The following is a 26,911-nucleotide window of genomic DNA, read 5'->3' on the forward strand; positions in this document are numbered from 1 at the left end:
TCAATATTTTTAATAAAAAAAATCTCGCCCAAGTTGCTTCCATTAAAATTCCAGCTATTTGTTTCGTGTTTCTATAAATATAGAAATGTATTGTTGAATTAAAAATGCTCAACTTCAAAATTTACAAAAAGTATTATTTAGAATATGATTTATAAGATTAAGTCTTAAATAAATTGAGTGAGCAGTTTGAAAAGAGGACAAGCGCCAATAAACGATAGCATACACAACATGCACAACTCTTTGTTTATCTCACTGATCCTCTTTTTTTTACTGTAAAAGTGGGAGAAAAATCTTTAAGTTAGATTCGATGTAAAGCAAAAAAGTTTGGTTAAAAAAATAATAAGAACATTAGTATTTTTTTTGTCTATACATTCCATAAGAAGCAATTTCTGGATTTGTCCCCTTCATTAAATTATCGATTCAATTGTTGTTATATGTAAACACATGTAGATAAAGAAATCTTAGACTTGGGTAAAAATATACAAAGTGTAAAAAGGGCCAGAATTTTTCGTACTCAGGAGTGGTACGAAGAATGCATGTTTGAGGTATCGCCGCATAAGTGAGAAGATTCTAGCTTTTCCTGGGGGAATCACGTTAACTCCATACCATAATGGGACATCTCTCCTTAAGGAATGCGTGACGTTCTGCCGATGGTACGTGGCCCTAAATCCTACGAACTACAGTTCAGCTCCCGTGAAACTATCATCACGAAGATCATTCAATTTAAAACCGAATGCCTGATCAGGTCGGCAGTAATTTTTTTATCGTTGTCACGTAACGCTAAAAAATTAATCTACGTTTTTGAATCATGAATTTTGCTTAAAAATGTATATTTCTATACTGGGAATGGGGATCAAAGATGACGAGTCGCTAAGGAGAAAGAGATGTGGAAAAAGACAGGAGGTTGTGGAATTTGATAATTCAGTCCCTGTTAATTCTCTATTCTGTGTAATTTTATTGTAAACATGCTGTAAAATAAATATGTCGATCATTGCAATGTGCTGTCAGGATCATTATGCATTTTGGCATTTTGCCACATTATTGAAAAAGTTGTAAAATTTACAGCAGCAAGTTTACAGAGAATTGCTAAGATCGCTTTTAAAAAGGTGTAAGTGGGAACTTTCACTGATACATTAATGCAGTCGGCATACTTTGTCAGACCTACTTTTAACATGTATGATAAGAGCTTGTACACTATGGTAACGTTGCTATTAATAAAGAACGGTGAATAAATTCGATAAATGGAAAGAAATTCCAATAATATAACGATAAAAAGAAATGAATCAACGTCCCTGTTTTCAAAACTTTCATAACATATGGCAGTTTTGAAGACTTTTATTCATTAATGCTATTTATTTGATCAGAAAGGCAGAACTCATTTTAATGAAGATTTCACAAATTCTTAACTTTTATTAATCTTTCAATAATCTTAAATCCCTGAATTTCTTATCTATTTCTTTGACATAATAGAATTTGAAATACGAAAATATTTTTTTTGTATGACAGTATGTAAATTTTTTGAGATTTTATTCGGTTGATTTTTTTTTCATGTACAGAATACTGCAACTAGTCATCACTGGATTGCGCGTCCGACTCCAAAAGGAAGATGTAGGACCTGTGGAAAAGTAAGTTTATTTATAAGAATCTGTACTATATACAGTGTGCTGAAAACTAATGTAATATTACGTTTAAATGATAATCTATCTTACTACGAACGTCGTTATGCGAACAATTATAAGTGACTTTTTGGAAGGGAAAAAAAGGACTTAAATGGCAATGTCTGAAATATCGTTATTCTTTCCCGATTTTCCTTTGAAAATTATGCATGCACAAAACCGTTACAAGTAAAGACAAAGAACAATCCCGAGATTATAGATTATTTTATGAATTAGCTATAAGTAGTTTAAAAAATGCGGAGAATGATAGAGCTATACTAATTGGTCAGACGAAGGACGTTCTTCTTGAGGTTCTGAGAGTTTTGCCCACTTCCATAGGGAGGACTGAAGAGCAGGCATATAATAGGTAGATGATTGTAGAGACGAAAAGCTGATGACGACAACAGTGTAAACAGAAATTTTTTCGCAAAGATTGGCGTTTGTACATCTAAGTGCAAAGTCATGACCAAACTAGATAAATCTTAGTAGTTTAATCTTGGTTAAGTTCAGTTTTTACTCTAGTTCTATGCCACTGTCATGTCTCAGCAAACGCAGCATAGTAAAATGAAATAATCTTGGACATTTTACTACAGTAAAGAATTGTAATGAAGTTCATTAATTATTATTACTACTATTCATTATTATTATTACTGATATTATATTAAAAATATTTGTTTTTACTTCTCTTCATAGAGTTCTCATAAAGAGATTCAATCTGGAACACAATGCACTGTATATTAAAGGTATCAAGCCGACTGACCAAAAAATTCAGTACATTAATATTAGTCTGTTGTTTTATAACGTTCAAACTTTTCTACATTAATAGTGTGGAATTGTGATAGTTGATGTTCATTTCTTTTAAATCGTGCCAATAATATAACTCCAGCAGATTGAACTATCATTGATTTTCGATATAAACTGCAGGAATGATAATTTCGTCCGTACATTTCCCAACTTTATGAAAGGAATTCCATTGGTATCTGAAACTGCATCGTTAATATTTCAACTCATAATGGTGATAGTGAACTCAAGAAAAGAGAATGTGTTCCGATGTTTCTATAACAACTATAATATGGCACACATGCAAATAAAATATTCGGAGTAAGTCCCTTTCAAAGCATTGCCTTCGTATTGTAATCTTTCACATTATTCCCTTTTACATATTCGAATTTGAGTGCTTTTCATTTATTTTTAAACATAAAATGATTTATTATTTATTTTATAATGATTTTTCGACAATAACTATTGTTTAGCATTGCCGTTTAAAAAACATGAAAAAAACAAAAAATAAATATATATACCTTATTGAAGCTATCATCACTTGACCAAAGAGAATAGCATGAGTCACTTGACAAAAGGTGAGATATCATGTAAAATTTAGCTGTATATCATCTCCTGTTACACTGAGACATCATTTCCTATTTCATCCTGTAATGCAGAGCAGGTAATACATGCATTGCATAATAAATTTTGCAGTGAATTTGATTTGCAATATGGCAGCATAAACAGAATGTATTATTTTGTTTTATTAAATACGGTTCTTTACGGCCAACTGCATCGCAAGGAATACTGGTTATATTTCGCTTCGTTTTAATCTCCCGTGCTTAATATCCATATTTGCTTCAATAAAATATTTTAAATTGTGATAAGTATTAAAGCACTATTAATTCATTAGCTTAATTCTTTCTCCGTTTATAGTGCGCATAAATATTTCTATTGGACTAGAGTTCCATAAGATAGCACTGACATTAAAAGCCTAAGTAGCCAAGTGATCTATCTTTAGCTGTACATTGTCTCTCTCGATGCTCTAACTTTTTTTCTCATTTCACTGGCAAATTGCTCAAACAGTAATAAAATCGTCTTTCCTTAGCTTTCAATTTAAAAAAAACCCCACGAAAACAGATAAGATAATGCAAACAGTTTGAATTTTATTACAACATAGAAAAATAGTGTTTATTGTACAAAAAAATTATTTTTTAAAAAATTTCAAAATAAAGAAAAAAATTTGATTAGATTGTAATTTTTAAAAAGAGCTGATTTTGAATTTTAAAATGATATAAAAAATAATTTTGCGCATTAATAGTTTTGGAAGGTATCGTGAAAAGGCACCAAAACTCCTAAATTTTAATTAAATAAACTCATAATCAAAAATGTAAATAAAATTCTGAAGTGTATAGTATTACGCTCCAAAATTGATTTATGCTAATTTAGTAATTTTAGGTCAAAGGCTGACCCTTTGAAAATATAGAAAATTAAATGACAAACAGTCGTGCGTGCATAGTATTAGTAATATTAGATTTTTTTAATATAAAAATATTTTTAATGAAACATTTTGATAAACATCAAAAGGATGATCATGCTTTGAATGAAAAAATATAAATACATATAACACGCATGCATATGACACTTATAAATACGATGGTGTTATGGATGTCAGAGCTTATATGGATTATTTAGCATTAATTGTATTCATTTTATCATTTATCGTATTTATTAACTATCATTCAATAACTTTAAACTTAATATAAGTATGGCCACTCTGATCGTTGTTCTGCAACTTATTTCTACACGATTAGAGACTGGCCGAGTTATGGACTATTGAATGTCGCTATTTCGGACAATTTTAGAAAAATTTTATGGCAACGTGAGAAAAATCTCATAATAAACGGATGGCACTTATTCGAGGTTACCATTGATTGACTTAATGAAATTGAAAATTCTGTAAATCAATCAGTCCTGGTCACAAAATAAAGATTCTTTTTTTTTTATATTTAAAGATCCAACACCTCTACGATGTTTTACGAAATATAATTAAAAGAAAGTGAGAGATTGGATAAAAATTTAGAAATAATAGGGCTTTTTTTGTAATGCATTTATTGGAAAAAAACACATTAAATATAATTATTTATGGCTTTAAAGTGTTTTTTCGGATATAAATAACCCCTCTAACAGTTTAGAAATAAGGCATTAGACCACGATTACAGTGAGCATCCTGCATATGTATATTACGTTTCTTAAGAAAGCTATTATAAACAATTTACAGTGGCAGCACTTCCACGAAACTAAAATAAAAGCTTTATAAAAAAGCATCTGCTAGTGAAATTTTCCTGTCTTCGAATAAAACCTTTCAAAGGAAAGAAAACACATGAACAAAAGTTGCTAAAAATTTTAAACCGAGTTCTTTACTTGCTTGCCTTAAAATACCATTTAACTGTTTTCGAGCTAACACTCCGTAATGTACTCTTGATAAAGCTTCGCACACAAAGCAGCGATGGGCCCTCGCACACAAATTACATTGGAGCACACACAAATTACATTGGAGCAAGTAACTCGACAAGTCCTTCCCTTTTTTGTTAAGTAAAGCAATAAAAGTTGTGTGCTCTGTTGGACTTTGGTTGCATGGTTACGCTCCCTTTTTTATTTCTGAGTGCCAACACCGATACTAATCAACTTGAGTGCTATGTATTTGACGGAACAACACACACAAATTCTACAGTTGACACTAGGACAGACACTGCCCACCGCCAGCTGATCTCTGTTTGATCATGGAGAGATGGTCATCATCCTGCGTAAGCGGTTTCCATATTATTTTAAGACTCTGCATACATTAAAATCCAAATTTTTTGGGAAATAACCCAGGAATTTCATTTGGAAAAGTATTATCTTTAAATTACTTTGTTTTTATATTTCTACAATAATTTGAAGTACAAATAAATTAATACAATTTAAACTAATTAAGTAAATTATCATGTTTGAAGGCATTTTCTATAAAACTGAATTTTAGGAAAGTTGCATAAGGAGATATTCGGGACTTTATTGTGCACATTAGTAAAATATTTTATTAAGACGTCAAATTTTTATATTTCAATTTAAAAATTTTATTAGTAAATTTTATCAAATTTTTTTTAATCAAAATCCAAATTTTTGAAATGGTATAATGAAATTTTGAATAATTTTTTGTAATATGGCTTTTAATATATTTTTTTAAAAAAAATTAAATTGCGAGAGACAAGCAAAATTAGAAATCGGTGAAATTTGAAACTATTTAACTTATATTTTATACAGTGAAATTAATGCTAGCATTTAAATTCGAACAAAATTTATACGAAATCAGTTTTATTTTTAATTAATAAAAATAATTCTGAATTTTTATACGTTTTCGTTACACTTCATGACATTTTAAGTAAAAATTAATCTGTTTTTAAAAATGTATACTCGCAGTATTTTATCAAGAGTCTCAAATTTAACTAAAATATTTGTTAAATTTGAGACTCTTGATAAAATAAAACTATTAAATTTACTATCAGCTTTTGAAAGTTTTCAACTTTTTTTTAATGCACATTGAATTCCATGCATGTTTTTTCATTCAGTTGTTAATTAACTTCGCCATATAACTTCTTTTATATTTAGTAATATTAATTATTAGGTCTTTAAGGCATAGAAAATAGAAATCAATGTTTTTCATAGCTGGAAAAGGCCTGAATATATAGCCTCTTGCATTAAAGAGTAAAAATTCGAATATCAGAAATACAGTATTGTAATGTACGTATTCTATGAAACTATGCAAAATAATTTCAAGATAAAACTTGGAAAACTTCATTTTATATTCAATAATTGAATTCAGGCGCTGATATTTTATAATGAATTCAAATTTCTTATGTTTTTTTATTTATTTAAAGCGTTTTTAAATTGAAGACACTGAAATTGCATTCATTTCTCACTAAACCATTTATCTGTGAAGTCGATATGATTTTTAATTTTCACTATTCCAACTGATAAATTAACAAAGTGATGGCAGAAATATTTAATAAACCGCAGTTTTGGGAAATATCATACCCATTAACGGACATAAAAAATACAGCATCTTCTAACTGTATGCTTACTTTTTGAACAAATTAATTTATTTGCTTAGAAACTAAATGTTGACTATATAAACATTGTATCAAGCTAGATTAAATATTGCTGTTAAAAATGAGCTTATTCTACAGTGTTGTCTACAACTTTTGTTACCACAATTCTGCAATAAACACGTTTAGTGAAGAAAAAAAGAGAAAAAGTAAAACTAAAGTAGTAAAGTTTTAAAAAAACTGCAGATATGTAATTAAGGTAGACGAAAATATCTGGTGCTGCTTTAGTAACAACTTCTTAAGGGTTTTTTTTCGGAATTTTTTTTCTTTCTTTTTTTTAACTATTGTTTTTATTAATTTATCAATTTTAAAAGCGACAGATTTTTCTTGATTCATTCCAGTACAGAATTTTGAAGTAACAAAATATTATTCATATAACTGACAAACCATAAGCAGGACCTTCATTTATGTATGTAATATTTTCAAAGACCAACAGAAATATTAAAACTCAATTTATCCTCAGCCGAAAACTGCACCAATCTATCAATAAAAAAATTAACCACATAAGGGTTAACAGATGTTAAACATTATACTGATCACCATTATTCATTTTTATGGCAATTATTGAGATTATCTTAGAATTTGTCATGGAATCACGCACTGCTCAATGAAGCATTATAGAATCACTCACATTTTTTATCATCGCCATGGATTTCTAATGAAAATTCCGTTCTTCTATCAACGAACTCATTTTGAAGCAATAATTGTACAATTTTAATCAATATTGTATTTAAAAAGGAGTTACGAGCTTTGTTGCTACGCACTTAAATGAATGGTTTTGTTCATAAAATAATTTATAGCAAAATTAATATGTTTAAAATTAAAAAAAATAATAATAAAGATTGTCTTTAGTGCATAAATCTCTTTTCTGCATATCTGAATGGTACATATTGTTTAAAAGAGAACTCATAATCATTATATGCTTAAACAAAAAGTATTTTTAATCTATCGATATATTTATATATATCTATCTCTCTCTCTCTCTATATATATATTTATTTAAATTCTTCTTTTCAGACATTTGGAAGCAAAGTATGCAGTCTTCTGAACGTAAGTTGACTTTTATAATTTTTACCTGTATTGAATTCCAGATGCTATAATAATAAAAATAAAATATGGAGGGAGCGTTTTATCTTATCTATTAGGATTTCCGCATATCTGAAAGAGAATATATTGAAACTGGAATCTGATCAATATGCTGCCCGGTAAAATTTCTTCAGCTAAAAATAACTGGAAACAAAAACTTGATTTCAATATTTCATATATGCATTGAATAATGTAAAGAATTCAATATGTTTCTCGAAATTGAATGTTCGAAAAACTTGACTACGGTTATTCGAAAAGAATTTCATAAAAATTTCTTTTTTTATTTTTAATTCCTCAAAGAAGATTGCAAAGAAAGTTTTTAAACTAAAATAAGTTAAAATTTTACTTTGTGTCAATAAGTATTAAAAACTCCGATAGTTTACAAAGACTTCCTGTCTGAAAATTTTTATAATTAGTTTTATCAATTTTTATCAACAGTTATCATTTTTATTCGGGAAACTTTAATTTATGAGCACTCTCACAAAAAATACATTTGAATTCTGATTATTTAGAAGAAATTATCATTAGCATTTCGAAAAGTTACATTTAAAGGCTTATAAATTTCTAAATGCGATTGAAGCCAAATTCACCGTCCCCTTTTTAAATTTTCTTTTACAGATTTACTTATTTTAATAATGTTCTAAATTTTATCAAATAATTGAACTAATAATTTTAAGAAAAGTTCATGTTTGAAACAGATTGAAATATTGAAAAATAACTTCAAATGATATATCTGATAATTATTGAATCATCATTTTGCATAGACAGTACAGTTTCCACTGAATCTATGATGCATACAATACATATTAAGAGTGCGAATGTTTTATAGTTTATAGAGTCGTCTTAAAATTTTGTCGTAATTTTCATGCAAAAATGAGTTTACTGATAAAACTAATTTCTTAATCACATTACTTTATGGTATCACTAAACTGTAATTCCTGCTTCCCATCTATAGTGGCTCAAAAAATTGAGAGTACACCTTACTTTTACTTGATAAATCCGACTTTCAATATAAATAACACATTACTGGGAAATGGAAACATGTTTTTATTTTTACACATAACAAATGGTTTAATTTAGAGTAAAAATAAATAAATAAATAAATAAAAACGAAAAACTTCTAAATTGAAAAGTTTCAGAAGCATTTTGAATAAACATACGCAGAATTTTGGCTCAAAAAATTGAGAATACACCAATGAAATTTTTGCAATTTCACACATAGAAACAAAGTGTCACTATCAAGTTGCATGTATTTTGGCTCTTATAATAGCATCTAAACGTCATGGTACCGATTCGACCCATTTTTGGTGGTATCTGAAGATATTTTATCCCATTCTTCTTGCACCACTTGTTTTAAATGAGTTTTGTTTCTAATTTTGTGTTTTTGAACCACTGCTTCGAGTGTGACCCACAGATATTCAATGGTATTAATGTCGGTGTATTGTGGTGGTATGTATAACTGCTATTTATAATGAAAAAGATACCATATTTTGACGTTACGTGCATTCTGTTTGGGATCGTTGTCCTGCTGGAAAATGGAATTTCCGTCTAAGCCCAAATTTTTAACACTTTCCTTTAGATTGCTGCGACAATATGGTTAATCCAACTTGTTGCAGAAACTTTTCAAATCATAGGCAGAAGTGTAAGTGCTGAAATTGTGCGAAATGCCATTAGACAAGCTGGATATAAAAGTCGCATTGTTAGAGAGAAACCGTTCATCAGCTTGCAAATTCAGAAAAAGCATTTGAAGTTTGCAAAAACTCATCAATTGGAGACCAACCTTTGGAAGAAAGCTATATTTTGTAATGAAAGAAAACTCAACATTTTTGGCAGTGACATACTTTATAAAGAAAGCCTAATACTGCTTTGGATCCAAAAAATTTACGTCCTACAGATAAACATGATGGTGACTCCGTCATGATTTTAGGTTGCATGGTTTAATCCGCGGTAGGAAATTTAATTTTTATAGATGGCATTATAAACGATATGGTTTATTTGGATATACTTCGCAGTAATCTAAAAGAAAGCGCTAAAAATTTGGGTTCAGATGGAAATTTCATTTTCCAGTAGGATAACGATCCCAAAGAGAATGCATGTAACGTCAAAATATGCTGTCTTTTTCATTGTAAAAAGAAGTTACACACACCACCACAGTACCCCGACATCAATACCATTGAATATCTGTGGGTTACACTCGAAGTAGGAATTCAAAAACAAAAAATTAGAAACAAAACACATTTAAAACAAGTGATGCAAGAAGAATGGGGTAAAATGTCTTCAGATACCACCAAAAATTGGTTGGAACGGTACCATGAAGTTTAGAGGCCATTATAAGAGCCAAAAGACATACAACTTTATAGAGACACTTTATTTCTATGCGTGATATTGCAAAAATTTCATTGGTGTATTCTCAATTTTTTGAGCCAAAATTCTGCGTATGTTTATTTAAAATGCTTCTGAAACTTTTCAATTTAGAAGTGTTTCTTTATTTTTTCTTTATTTTTACTCTAAATTAAACCATTTGTTATGTATAAAAATAAAAACATGTTTGCACTTCCCGGCAATGTGTTATTTATATTGAAAGTCGGATTTATAGTAAAAGTAAATTGTACTCTCAATTTTTTGAGCCACTGTATAAAGATTTCTTTATTAAAGCGAAAATTCTCGTTTCTTGATGCGAATCTGTTAGAATGATTGTTAGCAACTAAAAGTCTTTTTTTTTAATTCAAAGTTTTAGAGAATAATTATTTTAATATCGTCCTAATTTTGAAGGGCTTTGATTTCTATTGATATCTTATTGCTTTATTTATTACAAAATATATTGAGATTAGTAAACGCTGAGGATTTGAAGAAGCCCATTTCTATTCCCTATTTTTCACAATTCAAATTATATTTATAATTTCTTGTCTTCAATTATATAGAAAATAATCAGTAATACGTTCATTAATTAGTAACTTCATACTTAGTTGCCTCTGTTACGTTCCTTTGAATTTTTGAATTCATGATTATTTAAATGTAAACAAGCTTATCATAATCAATGTAGTATAGATGGATGACTAAAACTTGAAAAAGAAACAAAACATTATAAATTGCATACATTTTACCATCCATCTGAAAACTGAGTTTTTTCATATAAATCAATTGACGGGCATATATTTCTATTGTTACTAAATTACGATTACAAATACTGAAGAAATCTTTTTAAAAATTTCTACTTCAAACTTCTTGAAAAATCCTTTGGAGATAAATAAATCGTAAAATATATTCATTCAAAACAGATCGTTTTCCGATTAAGAAATGGAATTCATTCTATTTAATCTAAATGGAAACGAGTTTTATTGAAAGCTTAATTTATGAATTTTTTAAGATTATAATAAAGATTCCTATCCCTGCAAAGGAAAAATGAATTTTGTTGAAAACATGACATTGATATGTAGCATTGCGATTGCATGCTATTTCTTTTGGGAAAACGGCATATGTTTCTGACATAAATGATTTTTAAAATATAACTTGTGGCTTAATTCTAGATTTCAAAATGATACGTTTAATATTGTCATGTAAAAAAAAACAGTGGAATGGAATATTTACATATGATTGTTATTAAAAAATAAGTCACTCGTTTGAAAACTATAGAATAATGGCAAATAAATAAATATGAACGTTTCAATGAATTTAGGTATCTTTCAATAAATTAACTTATGACAGAAGGCTTCCTTGCCATCCAATAAGTTCCTTTCTTTTAAACTAGAGTTGATTGCTTGATTATTTGCTCCATATTCATGACAATATAATCCATATAGATATAAAACACAAGTATAAAGCAAATTATTGTTCTCTCAAGTATTTATAATGTTATTTGTTTTCGAACGATTCAATTCGGACCTCATTTCAATGGCACCAGTTTCAATCAATAATGACAGCAATCAACAATCAATTTCAGAATAACATCTCTGAAAAGCCTTTGATATCTGCATCAAAACAAATATCCCTTGAAGAACTATGAATTGATGCATGAATCCAATGTGCAATTGATGAGATTTCATCTCTCCTCTTGTTTTGTAAAAGGATGTAGAAAAAGGATGTTTTGTAAAAGGAAGATTTGTAAAAGTTCTATTTTCAGGAGACTGTCGCCATGAGTTGCTCTTGGTGCAAAGAAGTGTGCCACAACAAAGAATCGTGCTTCAATCCCACGAAGATGTCCAGCGAAAACTGCAATTTAGGCTCTCATGCTAATCTCATTGTTCCACCAACATGGATTGTGAAACTGCCTTGTAAAGTAAGTGGTACAAATATTTGATTTTGATATCCTACTTTAATTTAAAGGGATTATTTACTTAACTTCTTGTATTAAAATAATATTTTAGAATCGTGCATTGAATAATAAAATATTATATATTTAAATTTGCACTTGCCGACGTCCTGGCATAGGGGTAGCGCGTCTTCCCCGTGATCTGGGCGTCCCGGGTTCGAGTCCCGGTTTGGGCATGGTTGTTCTTCTGTTGTTCTATCTGTGAGATGTGTGAATGTGCCCTCCTGTAAAAAGGGGTTGTGCAAGCGAATGAGTGATGCGTGAGTAGCAAAGTCGTACTCTTGGCCCTAGTTGGCGCTGCTATAAAAAATAAGAGACGTTCCCCCTCAGGCTTAAATCGCTGTCTTCGTAACAGCGGGCTTGTCAGTGGCAAGTGCCATAAGAAACAAACAAACAAACAAATTTGCACTTAACATTAAATAATAATTAATTTAAATAACAAGACCAGTTGGGCATGTATTAGTATCTCAAATGTCTTTTAAATTCTTTTATGGGCTAGAAATAACAATAAATGTCTACAATGAAATATATCATTCAATGTTTTGATATATCCCGTTTTGAAGGTGTCTTTTTGCTTGAGTTGATTGTGATAAAGCAATTTTGTTGCTAAAAAAAGGATTGCTTTTATTATTGTTCATCTAATATTGCTACTTTTTTCTGAATAGCAGAGCACAAAGTAACTTTCTTCTGAATTTAATAATGCTAACTGCATTTTAACTTTCCCAAGAGGCACCAGAGTAAATGAATGATAAATCACTGTATAAGTAAGAAGGTTTTCGCTTTACCTTGCCTGAAGTAACATTTTGAATTCGAATTTTCCGCTAGGTTTCAGGTGATAGAGTTCACTTACCATGACATGTACGGGGCTTAGGGCTCAAAATCAGTTCCCGTATGGATGATGTATTAACTAACATTCAAGTTACCCCGGAAACCTAAGTAGATAAGCTCATTTTTCCTTATGATTACTTATTTAACTATTTTATTTTTTTACTATCTTATAAAATGACGCTTTTTATACTGGGGAATATTTTGCTGTTTGATTCAGATAAGATTCCATTGAGTACCTTAGACGTTTATGCTATCCACGTAATTTTTGTTTTCAATGACTTAAATATTGTTCAAAAGTGCAAAAATACAATATATCGATGAACACAAAGCTTATGATAAATCTGTCAAGGGGCTATTTTATAGCCATAAGTATAGTAGTGAAGCTTCGAAATTTATTAAGTGCTGATTCATTTGTCGTATTAAGACGATCTTAAGAACTTTTTTGTTGTTGTAGAACGTCTCGTAGTTTTTAACGCTCTAACCCAAATATCATTTGAATACGCCTTTACAACATGAATTTTAACTGTCATACGACCTATATTCATTTAGAGTAACTTCAGAGGATTAATCTTCGTCATGTAATGAAACATTTCCTTTTCGTACTTACACCTTTGCTCATATTTCAGAATCTGATGCGCTCACACATATACATACACAAAAAAAAAATGCTTGAATCAGCAATTTTCACGTACAATTACGAAGCAGAACCAATTTCCTCTAATCCTTCTCGAAATTTTTAAATCAAATGATATGCAAGTTAGATATATTGCTCACCTGCTTAAAATTTATTGTTGTTGTTGTTACAAAAACGTTACTTGACTGTGCTCTTGATATCAAACTTTGGTATAAAGTAATAATAAAAAATTGTGCGAATAATTTTATTTTTGTGCGAATTTTTTTATGTCATATTAACTTTAAAAGTATCATGCTTCTTAGGTTATCATTTTGTTAATAATAAGAATTTTTAAAAAGGAATTTTGTATTATTTTATTAAATAAATGGAATTTTTTTTCTCTAAACGTGCTTTCGAATACTTATAAAATTTATAGATTCGATTAAAATAAACTTTAATTCATATCATAAACTAACTTGACTTTCGTTGCTGGGTCTTTTTCACATTGTATGAAAACAAAGTTGTTTCATTGCAGGGACAAAATCTTTAATAAATAGCAAAGAAATGTCAAGAAACTAATCTAATTTAAAAATGAAAATGATTTAAGATTTAAATCTGAGCCCTCAGGTTTATATTTCGCTGTCCATTTATTCCAACTTTTATTGCTTCATTGCAATTATAAGTTCCGTTTGCTCCAAGGAAATTAAGGTTAACCACATAGATCCCGCTAATGTTCGCAAATAAGGTCCCTCCGTGAGTTTCATGATGAAACACGATTGCGTAAGAATAAAAAAAAATCCTCTGTAATAGGTACGGCATATAGCTTTCATTGTCATGCTATTATCTACTTTGGAGAATAAGGTGAGTGCACCAGTAGATGATATCGTGAGACCAGAGTTCTCTATCTAATCTTACTTCAAACTCACTTATCACGATATCATTTAGAATAAACATATTCGCATATTATGCTTTTAACATGCTACAAAATATTAATAGAAAAATGAAGAAAATTAATTGGGAGTAGTTATTTGGAGATGTTATTTTCAAGGGATGCAAAAAGCTAATCTAGAGTAAAGTCCAATTTTAACTTTTCTTATGATGGAGTTCTTGATTGTTTAAAAAAAACCCACTAGATTATTATTTAGTTTCTACTTTTATGCTCTTAAATATCATGCATCAAGAATTAGTTGCTCAAAAACATATTTTGCATGATTTTAGTACTTATAAAATTCATTGGGAAAATAATATTTTTGGGATTTTATATTCAAGAAAAATTAAAGTAAAAAGCTTGTCTAAAACTATACTAAGACAAAATAATGTTATCATTATATATTTGTTATCGATATTTTGTCGAATCTCCTGTTTTACCTTATCTTTGTTGACATCCCTCAGTACAAGAAACATATTTTCGGAATGGTATCTGTCTAATATTGGTTTGTCAATACAATAATTAAAAAAATAATTGGCAGGAAATAATCCGTAATTGGTATTAAACGCATTCGGCCTTTTACCGAAATTTGTAAATTTCTGTCAAACTTTGGATCTAATCTGTTTATGGGCTGTCCATGAACGGATGAACACAAAAAGCCAAAAATGCAAATAAATAGATAAATTAATTACTTGGTTTCTTTCTTGCTGAGGAAGAGAATTCCCTCATATTTCAACAGGGACCGAATTATATGTATTCGAAATTTCAATAAGATCATAACATTTTCGGTTTCATTCCTGACATCTCTGGTTGTACTACCTCTGCATCTTTCCACCATTTTATAGTATATCCAGCAATTAACTACTACTAAATCTATAAAATGAGTGAATACACGCGTTGGCCATTTTTTGTCCTTACTGGACACCAGTTATATGCAAAATATTATTGGATGCCTCCCATATGCATATTATATGCTTTTACAATAGCAGATTATTTTACATCAGCTTTTTGTTTCAGATATTTAAACCGTCTTCTACCTATTCCAATTGGCTCATTGCCTATACATCTGGATAATAGAGCCACGGAGTTATTACCTTTCTACTCGACGAGACACATTATACTATCGTCTCTGACCCCATTCATCCCATTTTCCTCTTTCAAGGCATTTGTCAGGTTTCATTATTTTCGATACATGAGAAATTCTATTGCTTTCTCTAAAATCACTTTGTTCTAAAAGTTTAATAATTTCCTCTGAAGTTAAAGCCGCCTGACGTGAAAAAATTATTATTAGTTAATAAAATTCTGTATATTCTATACATGATGTCGGATTGAAATATCAATTACTGACTACAAGATAGATATAAAATTAATTTTCTTACTTAAAGTTAAAATATGAATATTTTTAAATTTATATCTTATTACATTAAAGAACATAAGAATCATTTATTATAAAAAAGATATACAATATATTTAAGGACAAGAAGGTGCAATTTGAAAACAAGCGCTCAAAAGATAAATATCACAATAAATCGCAAGCAGTCAGGAAATGGGCGCGAAAACGCTTGAGGTATACATATGCGTACTTAGTTAAATTCATATTTTCATCCTTTCTATTATAGATAAGAAGATATACTTAGGTAATGACTTTAATCAGACACTAAGTATTTTATTTAAAAAATATACAAGAGTTTATTTTAATAATAAAATGTTAAAAACATGTACTCATATTTGCTGCGTTTTCTGTTCAACGACATTTTCTGAAGTCCCTAATTAATAGCGATGAATATGAAAAAAAATACCGAACTGGAGTGCTGTTTATTGATGAAAAATGCAAACATTTTTTCGTTAAAATTTTACTTTAGAGGATAAGAAAAATGTAAAAAATTTCAGGTGCACATATGTGTACTCAGGACTAAAGAGGATATATTGATAATTTTCTAGATCTTTAAAAACTTTAAAAAAAAACTTTTGATTTAAAAAAAGCCCATTTTAAAATCTACCTATTTTTTTAAAAAAATCTTTGAATGTTTTAATCTTTTTAAAGAAAAAAAAAATAGTTTTTTAAAAAATAAAATTAGAATATTGAGTTGGTTTCGTGTCAATATTCCAAAAGCGGGAAATGTACTGTTGCATTTTGAATTCAACAGAAATTCTGTTAAATTCAGATTCCAAGAACATTGAGGATTAACAAAGAATTTACAGTTGCAAGATCTTTCATTTATATCTCCAAAAATGTTTAGTACAAAGAAAGGAATAAAATCTTCTTTCTATTCTTTGCAGGAAACGGAGAATTCTAAGCAGGTATTTGCCATCAAACCTATTCCGTCCTCCGCATCAAAGCCTCTCCTGGTTTTTATCAATCCTAAAAGCGGTGGAAACCAGGGATCTAAACTTCTCCGCACTTTCCAGTGGCTCCTCAATCCTCGGCAAGTGTTTGATCTTACCGAAGGTGGACCGTCAGTAGGGTGTGTATATTTTAAGTAGTATTCCGTAAGTAGGGTGTCAATATTTTCAGTGTTAGTAGTGTGTTTATATTTTCCTATCGGTTACTGGTACTGATCACTTAATTAAGAGATAATTAAAATGATTTAAATCTTGTCCAAAAATATCTTCAAAGAAGAAATAAAGACTTCGATAGAGGAAAGAAATTCTTTTTGATTTGTAAATTAAAGGCTGATCAGATGAAAGTTTGAAACAGGATACGGATAAAACGCGCATGCTTAGACGTTGCTTGCAGGTTTCTTGTAAATCAGAGAACTACTTATAGTCACTTTAATAGGCAATTAAAATAGTTGGAAACAGTCGCTATTCCAACACAATTTACTTCAAAAATTGCTAAAATATAAAACATAATATGCATTATTATAATGATTACAGGGTATTTGCTAGCATTTCAATTCGTTATTGTTTTTTTAACTGATCACTCAATTCAAATCAAATGATTAAAAATAAGAAGCCATTTTAATGTTTTCAAACTTTATTATTATTTACAAGTATTAATTTCTTTTTACATTTCTTTTATATTCAACTTCAGCTTATTATTACGAAAAAAAAAAACTTGAACTTTTCTGTCTTTACAAAAATTTATTTCTCATATTGATATATATATTATATGTACTTGTGTGGCGTGATTGCTTGATTTCATAATTCGATCTGGTTATCTAAAATTGCTAGATAATTAAAAAAAACTATTTTAGAAATTTGTAGTGCCATGTGTCGTCTGATAAAGTTAATTTTAGACAAAAAATATATTCTAGTCGTGGCAGACAATATAAAAATATTTTAAATTTTAGAAAACTTAATTATTCTTAGCATGTCTATCTGATCAGAAAATAATGCTATCTTTTACAATAATTTTTTTTATTTTTAGGCTCGAACTTTACAAGCGCGTTCCGAACCTCCGAATACTTGCTTGTGGTGGGGATGGAACAGTTGGTTGGGTACTCTCTGTCCTGGATGACTTAAAGGTGTCCACTTCTCCACCAATAGCAGTGCTACCTCTAGGAACAGGAAATGACTTAGCCAGATCTTTAGGTTGGGGAGGGGTAAGATTTCATTTTTCTTTTATGTGCTTCATGTAAAGATGCGAAGCATCATTCTAAACGATATCATTAAGGGAAAATGTTTCAGTTAAATACCATGCACATTCTTTTACTCTATATAATTATTTTCAATTTAGCATGTCAATACTAAAAGAAGCGACAAAGTGTATCAATACACTGGGTAAAAAATAGTGAATCGAATCCTATTAAATTAAAATAATTCATATAAAAATAGGCGACAAATGCTCTCCTTTATGGAACTCTTTATATAAAGCAAAAAATGTTTACTTTCAAGGAGATCTTTTTATATTATCTTTCCTTAATTGTAGAATTTTAAATTGTATCGTCCATCCATGGTCTAGCTTAAAGGGAAGGGGCAAGGAAGATACAAATTTTCTGGGCATTAGTTTTTTTAAATATATTTTTCATTTTCTAAGACTGAAAGAGAAGAAAGGGACTAGGACTGAACAATACGCCTTTATTTGTGCTACATCTCTGCCCCTATGTTGCTGTAGAATTTCTTTACATCTGTTATATGTTATATAAAATTTTAATTCATCATATAAAAATTCAATTGATTATAGAAACGACTGCATCAAAATTAAAGCACATGAGGAAATCCATAAGATTTTTGAGATTTTGAGCCTTGCGATTTGATTTTTTGTTTGGATCTAAAAAAGTACACAATTGTCTTATATTATCGAAAATGTTTCTCTTGGCGTAATTATCCCACAAAAACTGTTTAAAAAAATATGCAATCATTTATTGAGATATATTATCGTATCATGATTTAGCTTAGAATTTAGAAGAAGTTTTGAAAATACTATGTAACTGCAGAAAATATTGGACATTTTGTACTTGGATGAATTATTTAATCAACAGTTTTCTGTTTCAAAAACCTGAAATTCCATATAGAATTTTCATAATATGTTTAGATGAAGCTCTTGAAACTTTGAACCGAGTTCAAGTGATAAGTATGGCGCTTGTGCCAACAAACTGATTGCCAAACTTCAATAACATTTCGCACGAAGTACTGTTTAATTTTTATGAGGTCCACATACTCATCTTCGGTGAAAATAGGTCCGAAGCCAGCAATTCCGTTATCCCAATACCAAGAAAATGATATCATTCCTTGGATTTAAATGTATTAATTTCATTTTAAAGGCACCAACACAATTTTTGAAAAATTTATCAATTAAAACTAAATAGAATATGAATATGCATAAACTTTAGTTTTTAATTTTCAGGGATATACAGATGAACCATTGACAAAAATACTGACAAATATAGAAGATGGTGAAATTGTGAAACTTGATAGGTAAATGATTTATTTATTTATTGAAAATAACAATATTTGCTTATCATTTGAATCGAATTCAGAACTTTTCTTTTTAAAAAAGAAAGAGGAGAATAGTTTTTTTTTATTTGATTGGAATCCAATTTCCAGTAAAATTAAGTAAAATCATTTAATTTTATTTAACAGTTTATCTTAATATCAATTTTAAATTCATGCAATGCAAAAATGTTATTTTGTCCCTGTATTGCGGCAAGATAAAAATCCTGTTAAAAGTTGAATATATTTTCATTCTTGTAAGATATAATACAGTACATTAATTAATTAAACATTGCTAATTACGTTAGCTGGAACAGTATGTAATAAAAGGGGACTTGTGTTTAAACTTTTTCTTTTGTTGTAACTTATGACACTTCACAAGTCCGCTGACAGTTATCTTTCGGCAATTTAAATCGAGTGAGGGTCTCTTGTTTTTTCAGTAGCGTCAACTAGGGCCAAGAGTACGACTTAGCTACTTCATGCTTCACATTCGCTTGCACAATCCCCTGTTATAGGGGGATACATTCAGACACCTAACAGATAGAATACAGAACAACAATCATACCCGAACCGGGACTAGAACCCCTGGACGTCCAGATCTCGGGGAAGATGCGCTACCCCTATGTCAGGACTCCGGCTTTTCGCGTGTTTAATAGATTAAATATAATTCAAAATTTAAGCTTTTTTATTTTCAGGAATTTAATATAATTCCTGATTGTGCATCTTTTGAAACAATCTATCTTAGTTCCTTCATTTAATATCAAAGGAGATTATAACATACCGGAAATGCATTGTACTTTTTTTGGAAGTCTCAGTTCATTTTATCAATGTCAAGAAACAAATTTTAGTTTCTTAGTAACAACACTTTCATTTATTTATTTGTATCTTAAACTTCTCCTGTTAGTTGTTCTGTGTGTTTTTGTTACACCTCATGTATTTTCTTTGGAGCTAGCCAAAGGTGAGATCATTAAAATATTAGCTATAGGTTAATGGGATCATGCTGATCAAGAAAAATCCACAAAATATGTAATAAATACTTATAAACACTAAATAATAAACCATAAAAAGTACTTGAAACAAAAAGCAAGGTCGCCAACTTGTCCCGGTTACCTTCAAGTGAAGTTGTGAAATGTTTTTGATTCTTTTTGGTAGGATTATCATGAAAAAAATATAAATGAATGGTGATTATAAAAAGTCTAAAGCAGCCATGCTTAACAAAAAATAACCATATATTTCCTGCTAGTCAGTAATATCTGACGATGCGGGCTTGAAAATTACAACGCGTCAATGAAAATATAAGAATATTATCTAATAAACAACAAAATAGCTGCAGTGTTTCACATATTGCTTCTGTGCTTTATGATCACAAAATGGCCTCGAATTTTTAGTGTTTATCAGCGTGAAGTACTAGCAGTTTCCGTACAATGAAGCTTGAGTAATATGAACATGAACTAACTCTTTAATTTTCCCGTTGGTCAATTTGCTACTTGATCTCTCATAACTTGGCAAGCGAGAAAGTAAAAATACTAATATTTTAAATTCATATGATAAAAAAAAATAATACCTGAAATGTAAAATAGTTAACCAAACCCACAACAGTTTCCTCTAGAATTAGAGGCTTGATACAATCTCAATCATAAAAAAATAAATAAATAATCAACTCTCTTTCCAGATGGTTTTTGAATGTTGGCCCGAATACTAAAGTCGAGATAGGTAACTCAGAAGAAGGAAAGAAAACTCTGCCACTGAACGTCGTCAACAACTACTTCTCTTTAGGAGTGGATGCGAGAATCGCTCTGGAATTTCACGAAGCCAGAGGTAAGGGAAAAAAGTGTGAGGAGGAAAGAATGATAAGGGAGATAAGAATCTTTGGAGGAGTGATTCGTGTCTGGAAGCTATGGAACGTAACGAATCCATCCACTTCGGAATTAAAACAATGAGCAGTGTTGTAAAATAAGATTGAAAGTAGTGTGTCTGTGCTTGGCTGAAAAAATGATTCATTTATTAATTATAGTCCAAATGTTTTATAAACTAAAACTGTTTCTGATAAAATTATTTTAATTTGCTTTGAAATAGAGTTTTTGTTTCCAATTATTATTTTTTATGTAATAGATTGGTTAAATTTATGTACATTTATGTACCGAAGTTAATCTTTTGTTATATTTTTTTTATAAATTGAGACAACCAGCTAAATATAAATGCAATTAAACTTCATTTAAATCTCGAACTGACTCTACATTTATGTAAATTAAATACATATTTAATTAGAAATGAAAATATCAGAAATTTAATTAAGAAATTAAGAATTATTATAAAACTAAGAAATTAAGAATATTAAGAAATTTAATCCAAAATTACAGTGCGTACAAATTTTGCCTTCCAACCCAACTACATAGCTAATTAAGCTACAAGTTATCAAAATATTATACTTTTCAACTTCTAAGCTAAAATTAAGTTATTCAAAAACCCAATTTAGATAGAAAGTAAGGTAACATCCATAAATATTTGAAGATTTTTTAAGACCATTTAATTATTTTGAGACTACCGCATATTTCCAAAACAAAAAGTGTCGTCAACAAATTTTACAAAATTTTTTTTAAAGATGGAAAACGCTTTATTTGTTGAAAATTCCACCGGTTGTGAAGACACGGTAAGAACGATAACGAAAAGTTCAGTGATAAATAAGTACGTTTTTGCTCCTCTATTGGGTTATGTAATGGAATGCGGTTGAATTGTCCTCATTCCGATGACATGACGTACCTCCTATTAAGATGTGTTAAACGACGGATGTTAATGGTTCATATGATTACATCCTCATTTTCCATATCGCTGTAGACTGATTGTCACTCAGATTGTTTTGGATTTTAAGCAGGCCTCTAATGCGATTACCATTGTGGTAAAAATCATATATTAATTAAAATAACATAATTGGATTTTAGACAACTTATAATATATCTAAGTTTGAGTAAATAAATTCATAGATACTGCTAAAGATTTTTGCTTTAACGGCAGCAAAACCCATCGAGTAACAACAACAATATTATTTAAATAAAGTTCTGAATTCATGTAAAAAGAGTTTTTTTTTTTTTTTGTACTTTGGATCTTGTCTTGATGAGAATTTAAATACCTTATGGAAGGAGTAAAAAAATCATATAATATTTCTCAATTGCAAGATGATTGCTTTAAAATTTTCTGTCCTTAAAAGTTTATATGGAAAGGAAACATTTTTTTTTTCTTTCATGATTAGTATATAATAAAAAAGAAATCAATCATTGAAAATTCAAGCTATCGTGAAATGAAAAACGTTTAAAAAAAGACTAATAATCACAATAATTGAAAATCTCTTTGAAATACAACTCTCTTATTTAGTATTGTAATATACCACTGCTTATAATTGCGATTCCACCAAATTGTTGCCACATGATATTGAATTTGAGTATATATTTATTTTAAAAATCCATAATATCTATAATAATGAATAAGTGAAATAAAGGAAAAAAGGTTTTTTAAAAAATCAAATTTATAGAATTTGAAATTCAATTCAAATTAATAGAATTTTTCATACCTGTTTAACTAATAAAAATATGTTTTTTAAAATTTCTTAAATCAAAGTTATTTAATTTCAGAGGCAAAACCTGGAAAATTTAATAGCAGATTTCGGAATAAGATGTTTTATGGCCAAGCTGGTGGCAAGGATCTTATTCAAAGGAAATGGAAAGATTTGAGCAATTATGTAACATTGGAGGTGAGTATCGCATACAGCATTCATATTCCATGCCAGAAAAATAAGGTGTATGAAAATAATTAAAGGGATTAGTAGTGGCAGAAAATGGAAAGTAATTCCACTTAAATTTTATCTGGAAAAAAGAAATGTTCCATTAAGTTTTTATGTTTGCAATTTTCATTTATTATTAATGACAATGTGCATGTTAAAATAATCTTTATGAGTCTGACAATATTTTGCTAATTATCAAAGAATAGTTAAAGAAAAATGAGTAAAAACGTAGATTCAAACTTTTGATTGAAAATATTTTGCACGATAATGTTTTATGCTTAATTAATTCATTTTTATAATTTGTTCTTAATTTCAACAACAGCGATAACATCTATAAAGACACAAAGTGTAATATTGCTGAAATTGAACGTGTATAAATTCGACAACAAAAATTATGAAAATTGGTTTTTTTTATAAAATATACTTTAAAAATATTTTTAAGTTTTTTTTTAAACTAGAGAAAAATAAAAATTTTAATTTAAGTTCTTTTAAATTTTAAATTGTTAAAAAAAGACGTTTTCTTTTCTTTTTTTGCAATATTATGATCCAATATTATTAAAAAGTGAACGCAGGATGCTTTAAAATTTATTTTTAATGAAACACCTAATTCAAATCTGAAAGTCTTTACTCTGTATGAATTACCCAAGAAATCACTTGTTGTTCACAAGAAGTATTTCGTATTTCACACTGATTAACATTGTTTCAAGAAGTTTTCTAAAGAACTATTTCTTTAATCTAGATCCAACGACGGTCGCTCTAAACAGCGTTTTGAATGATTTCATATTTCTCAATTAACAAATAATATACTAGTCAATGAACATTAAAATGTTAAACAAAGACTAATCAGATGAAATGAAAATAACTTCATTTTTAAATTCTTATTTTGCAGCATATATTCAAAAATGTTACCGTTAACAGTAGCAGAAGTTTCATATCGTCGATTATGGATCTCAGTAATTTGAATAAGTTTAAGGCTAGATAGATACAATTCCTCCAGCACCAGAATGACCGTGAAACCTACTTAACAGGATATTATCCATAGTACTTACCAAATAATTACATAAAAATAATTCCTATCATGATAAATTATGATTGCGATATTTCTCGATATGTTTCTAATGAGTAGAGTGGCCTTTGTGGCTTCGAGGCAGGGTCTTGGTATTGTGGCAAGGCCTAATAGAACAAACCTTTCAAAGAAAAGCTCCGTGTACACGGTGTGGGCCGAGGTGGCCTGGTGGTAAGGTCTCGGCTTCGGAACCGGAGGCTTTCAGGTTCGTGACCCGATTCCACCGAAGACCCGCGCTTGTAAAGGGGTCAGTTGCACGTTAAATCCGTCATGACTAAACGTCCTCCCGCAGGTGTGGAGATGGGGGCGGCAGCTTAGGTGTCGTCCTCGTCATTTGACCGCGGTTCAAAATTACGAGGGTCGTCCCAAAATAGCCCTAGTATTGCTTCAAACGGGACGTTAATATAACCAAACCAAACCAATCCGTGTACACGGTCTTGATCTCAAAATAGAAAATCAGATTCCTTGCGTTGGCGTGATGCGAAAGTTTGGAGAGGAACATGCTGATGCCGGTCACCATCATCCTTTTCATTTCGCCACAATTCAAAATCATGGCGATCGTTCTAAAACAACTCTTATGTAGCTTCAAAGCGGCACTATAATATAGCTTGATTAAAACCATCTCCACACTGTTCATGTGTAATATATTGGAGCCGAATAGAAGTAATGAGAAGCTCTCTAGGGAAGATATATTGCGTTCGGTTAAATAATCGTTCACCATGCTATCTCACATAATGACAGATAATCGTTTCTGATAAGCATAAGGTCTTGTCACAAGGGTTGGAGCGTGAAATTCGAGTAGAGATTCACAATGTTGAAATTCTCTTAGGAGGAGGATATTTTGTACACTCATTTAAACAATTTCCTTTACTATTTAATGTAGCATTTTTAGTTTTATATTCAATACCAAAAAATTTATTTTAGTAAAATGTGATACTCTTATCAGATGCTTTCTACATATTTTATATATACAGCTTCACATATAAAACAAAGTATCAATATAAAATAATTGACAAATGTTTTATTACTAATTAATGTTTAGATGTTTAATACGATATATACATATTAATTTTAGAATATCAAATTGATTTTTAACGATAAAACATTAATAATGAGTGAAGTTATCTTATAGCAGTTTCTTTTATTTAGATGCTCAAAAGATGTATTACATGAATTTAAATTAGTACATACAGATTTAAAATTAACATTTTATTTGGTTTCATATATTTTTTTGAAGATTTATTTTTATCTAGTAGACAAATGATAATAAAAAATATTAAACATCAAAGTTTTTACATCTTTATTTATCCAATTGAATTTTGGATGAATAAAGTTGGTGTTCTTTTAATGCCAATTTAAAAAGACGCGTGCAGAAGTTTATGCCACAAATTAACTAGAGAAGAAATCAGATAGCAAATAAATAATTGAATGGTTTTTATGTAAGGACAAAGGGCACTTCACAGAACAAATGCAAATATAAACAAACGTTATGCGACCAACGAACTACATCATCTTGCCATTACTTGCGCTACCACTGAAAAGATGAAGAGACAAAAAGGAAGACATCGAAATGTTATCAAGATTAAAACTGAACTCTTCAGATAAAAATAATAGAAATGTAACAGAAATGGGAAATGAGAAATATTGAAATATTTATGAATGTAATCTGCAACGAGATTCTGATATCTATTACTTTTCTATACGTTGCATAGTGATTCCATTGGATGCAGGTTAAAGAAATTAAAAAATAATTTATAAAGTAATGAATATAAATATAAAGAGAATATGAGGGGATGTAATATAAAAAAATTTAAAAAAATAATTGTTAAGATAATGAATACTGATATGAAAGAATTGTGAAAATGTATGCCTTGTATAGAAAATATAGTGGATAAGCATTTTAATTGTTGTAAACGAGACAAATTCTTATTATAAAAATCCTTCACCATCTATTTAAAAATTTAATCTATGCTTTAATTGCGTAAATAAATCATTGTTTCTAAACAAAACTTAATTTATTAATGACCAACATTGGTAATTAAAAACTCAGACATGAAAAAAATGAATATACTAACTTGTGATTTAGAGTAAGAGATAAGATTAAAATAAAACTAATCAAGAGATAATTATTATTTGTATGTCTGAATTGTCATAGAAAGAAATTAGATACTTATCTATTCATATTTTTATATCAAAAATGAATTAAGAAAATTCCCATAAAATATATGATAAATTGATGATAAGTTAATAAACAATTTAAGTAAAGCAAATTGTTAAACAGATAATATTTCTTAAAACTGTAAAAAGCAATTTTATTCCACAAATGGTATCTTAACCTTTTCTAGGGCCGTGGGAAGTATGTTTCCCACCAAATTTATCAATCTTTGTTGGAAATTATGTAGGTTGGCATAAGCTCTAATAATTTTTTTTAGAGAGACAGAAACTTAGATGTTTCAGTTCAAAATGATGTGTCTTGGTTTGTAACTTAATTATTAATTAACCAAATTAATTAATTAATCAAATTAAATTTATCTAATAAGCTAAATGAATCTCTTTTCTTATTCTAATTTCAAGCCTAAAAATATTTTAACATAATATGACTAGAAAAAAATGGCCCTTTAAAGGGTTAAAATATTTTTAGATTGGGATTGTTTTAAAAAAAGAAAAAAGAAATTCATTAAACTTATTAACACTGGGTTATGACATTGACTTATTGACACTGAGTTATGTACTGGGATAACAAATTGAAACTTCCAGTTAATTGTTTCATCAAAACTTTGATGAGAACTTGCCACATTACATTTCAAAATTAATGTTATTACTATAAATATGATAATCAAAACCTGATTATGAGGATAAATAACATGCA

The 26,911-nt window shown here is 29.2% G+C and overlaps 1 protein-coding gene across 2 annotated transcripts in view; it reads left to right on the top strand.

Annotated features, from left to right (window-relative positions):
* Positions 1-26,911, top strand: part of LOC129968759 (diacylglycerol kinase zeta-like) — a 121,939-nt gene that overhangs the window by 36,964 nt on the left and 58,064 nt on the right. For both annotated transcript variants that reach the window (XM_056082984.1, XM_056082985.1), the window contains 8 exons: positions 1,557-1,625; positions 7,580-7,612; positions 11,769-11,924; positions 16,607-16,791; positions 17,697-17,871; positions 19,116-19,186; positions 20,874-21,019; positions 22,828-22,946. In XM_056082984.1, coding sequence (XP_055938959.1) covers positions 1,557-1,625; positions 7,580-7,612; positions 11,769-11,924; positions 16,607-16,791; positions 17,697-17,871; positions 19,116-19,186; positions 20,874-21,019; positions 22,828-22,946 — 954 coding nt within the window. The remainder of the gene's footprint in view (positions 1-1,556; positions 1,626-7,579; positions 7,613-11,768; positions 11,925-16,606; positions 16,792-17,696; positions 17,872-19,115; positions 19,187-20,873; positions 21,020-22,827; positions 22,947-26,911) is intronic.

This window comes from Argiope bruennichi, chromosome 5 (assembly GCF_947563725.1).
Source record: "Argiope bruennichi chromosome 5, qqArgBrue1.1, whole genome shotgun sequence".
In the NCBI taxonomy this organism is placed as follows: Eukaryota; Metazoa; Arthropoda; class Arachnida; order Araneae; family Araneidae; genus Argiope; species Argiope bruennichi.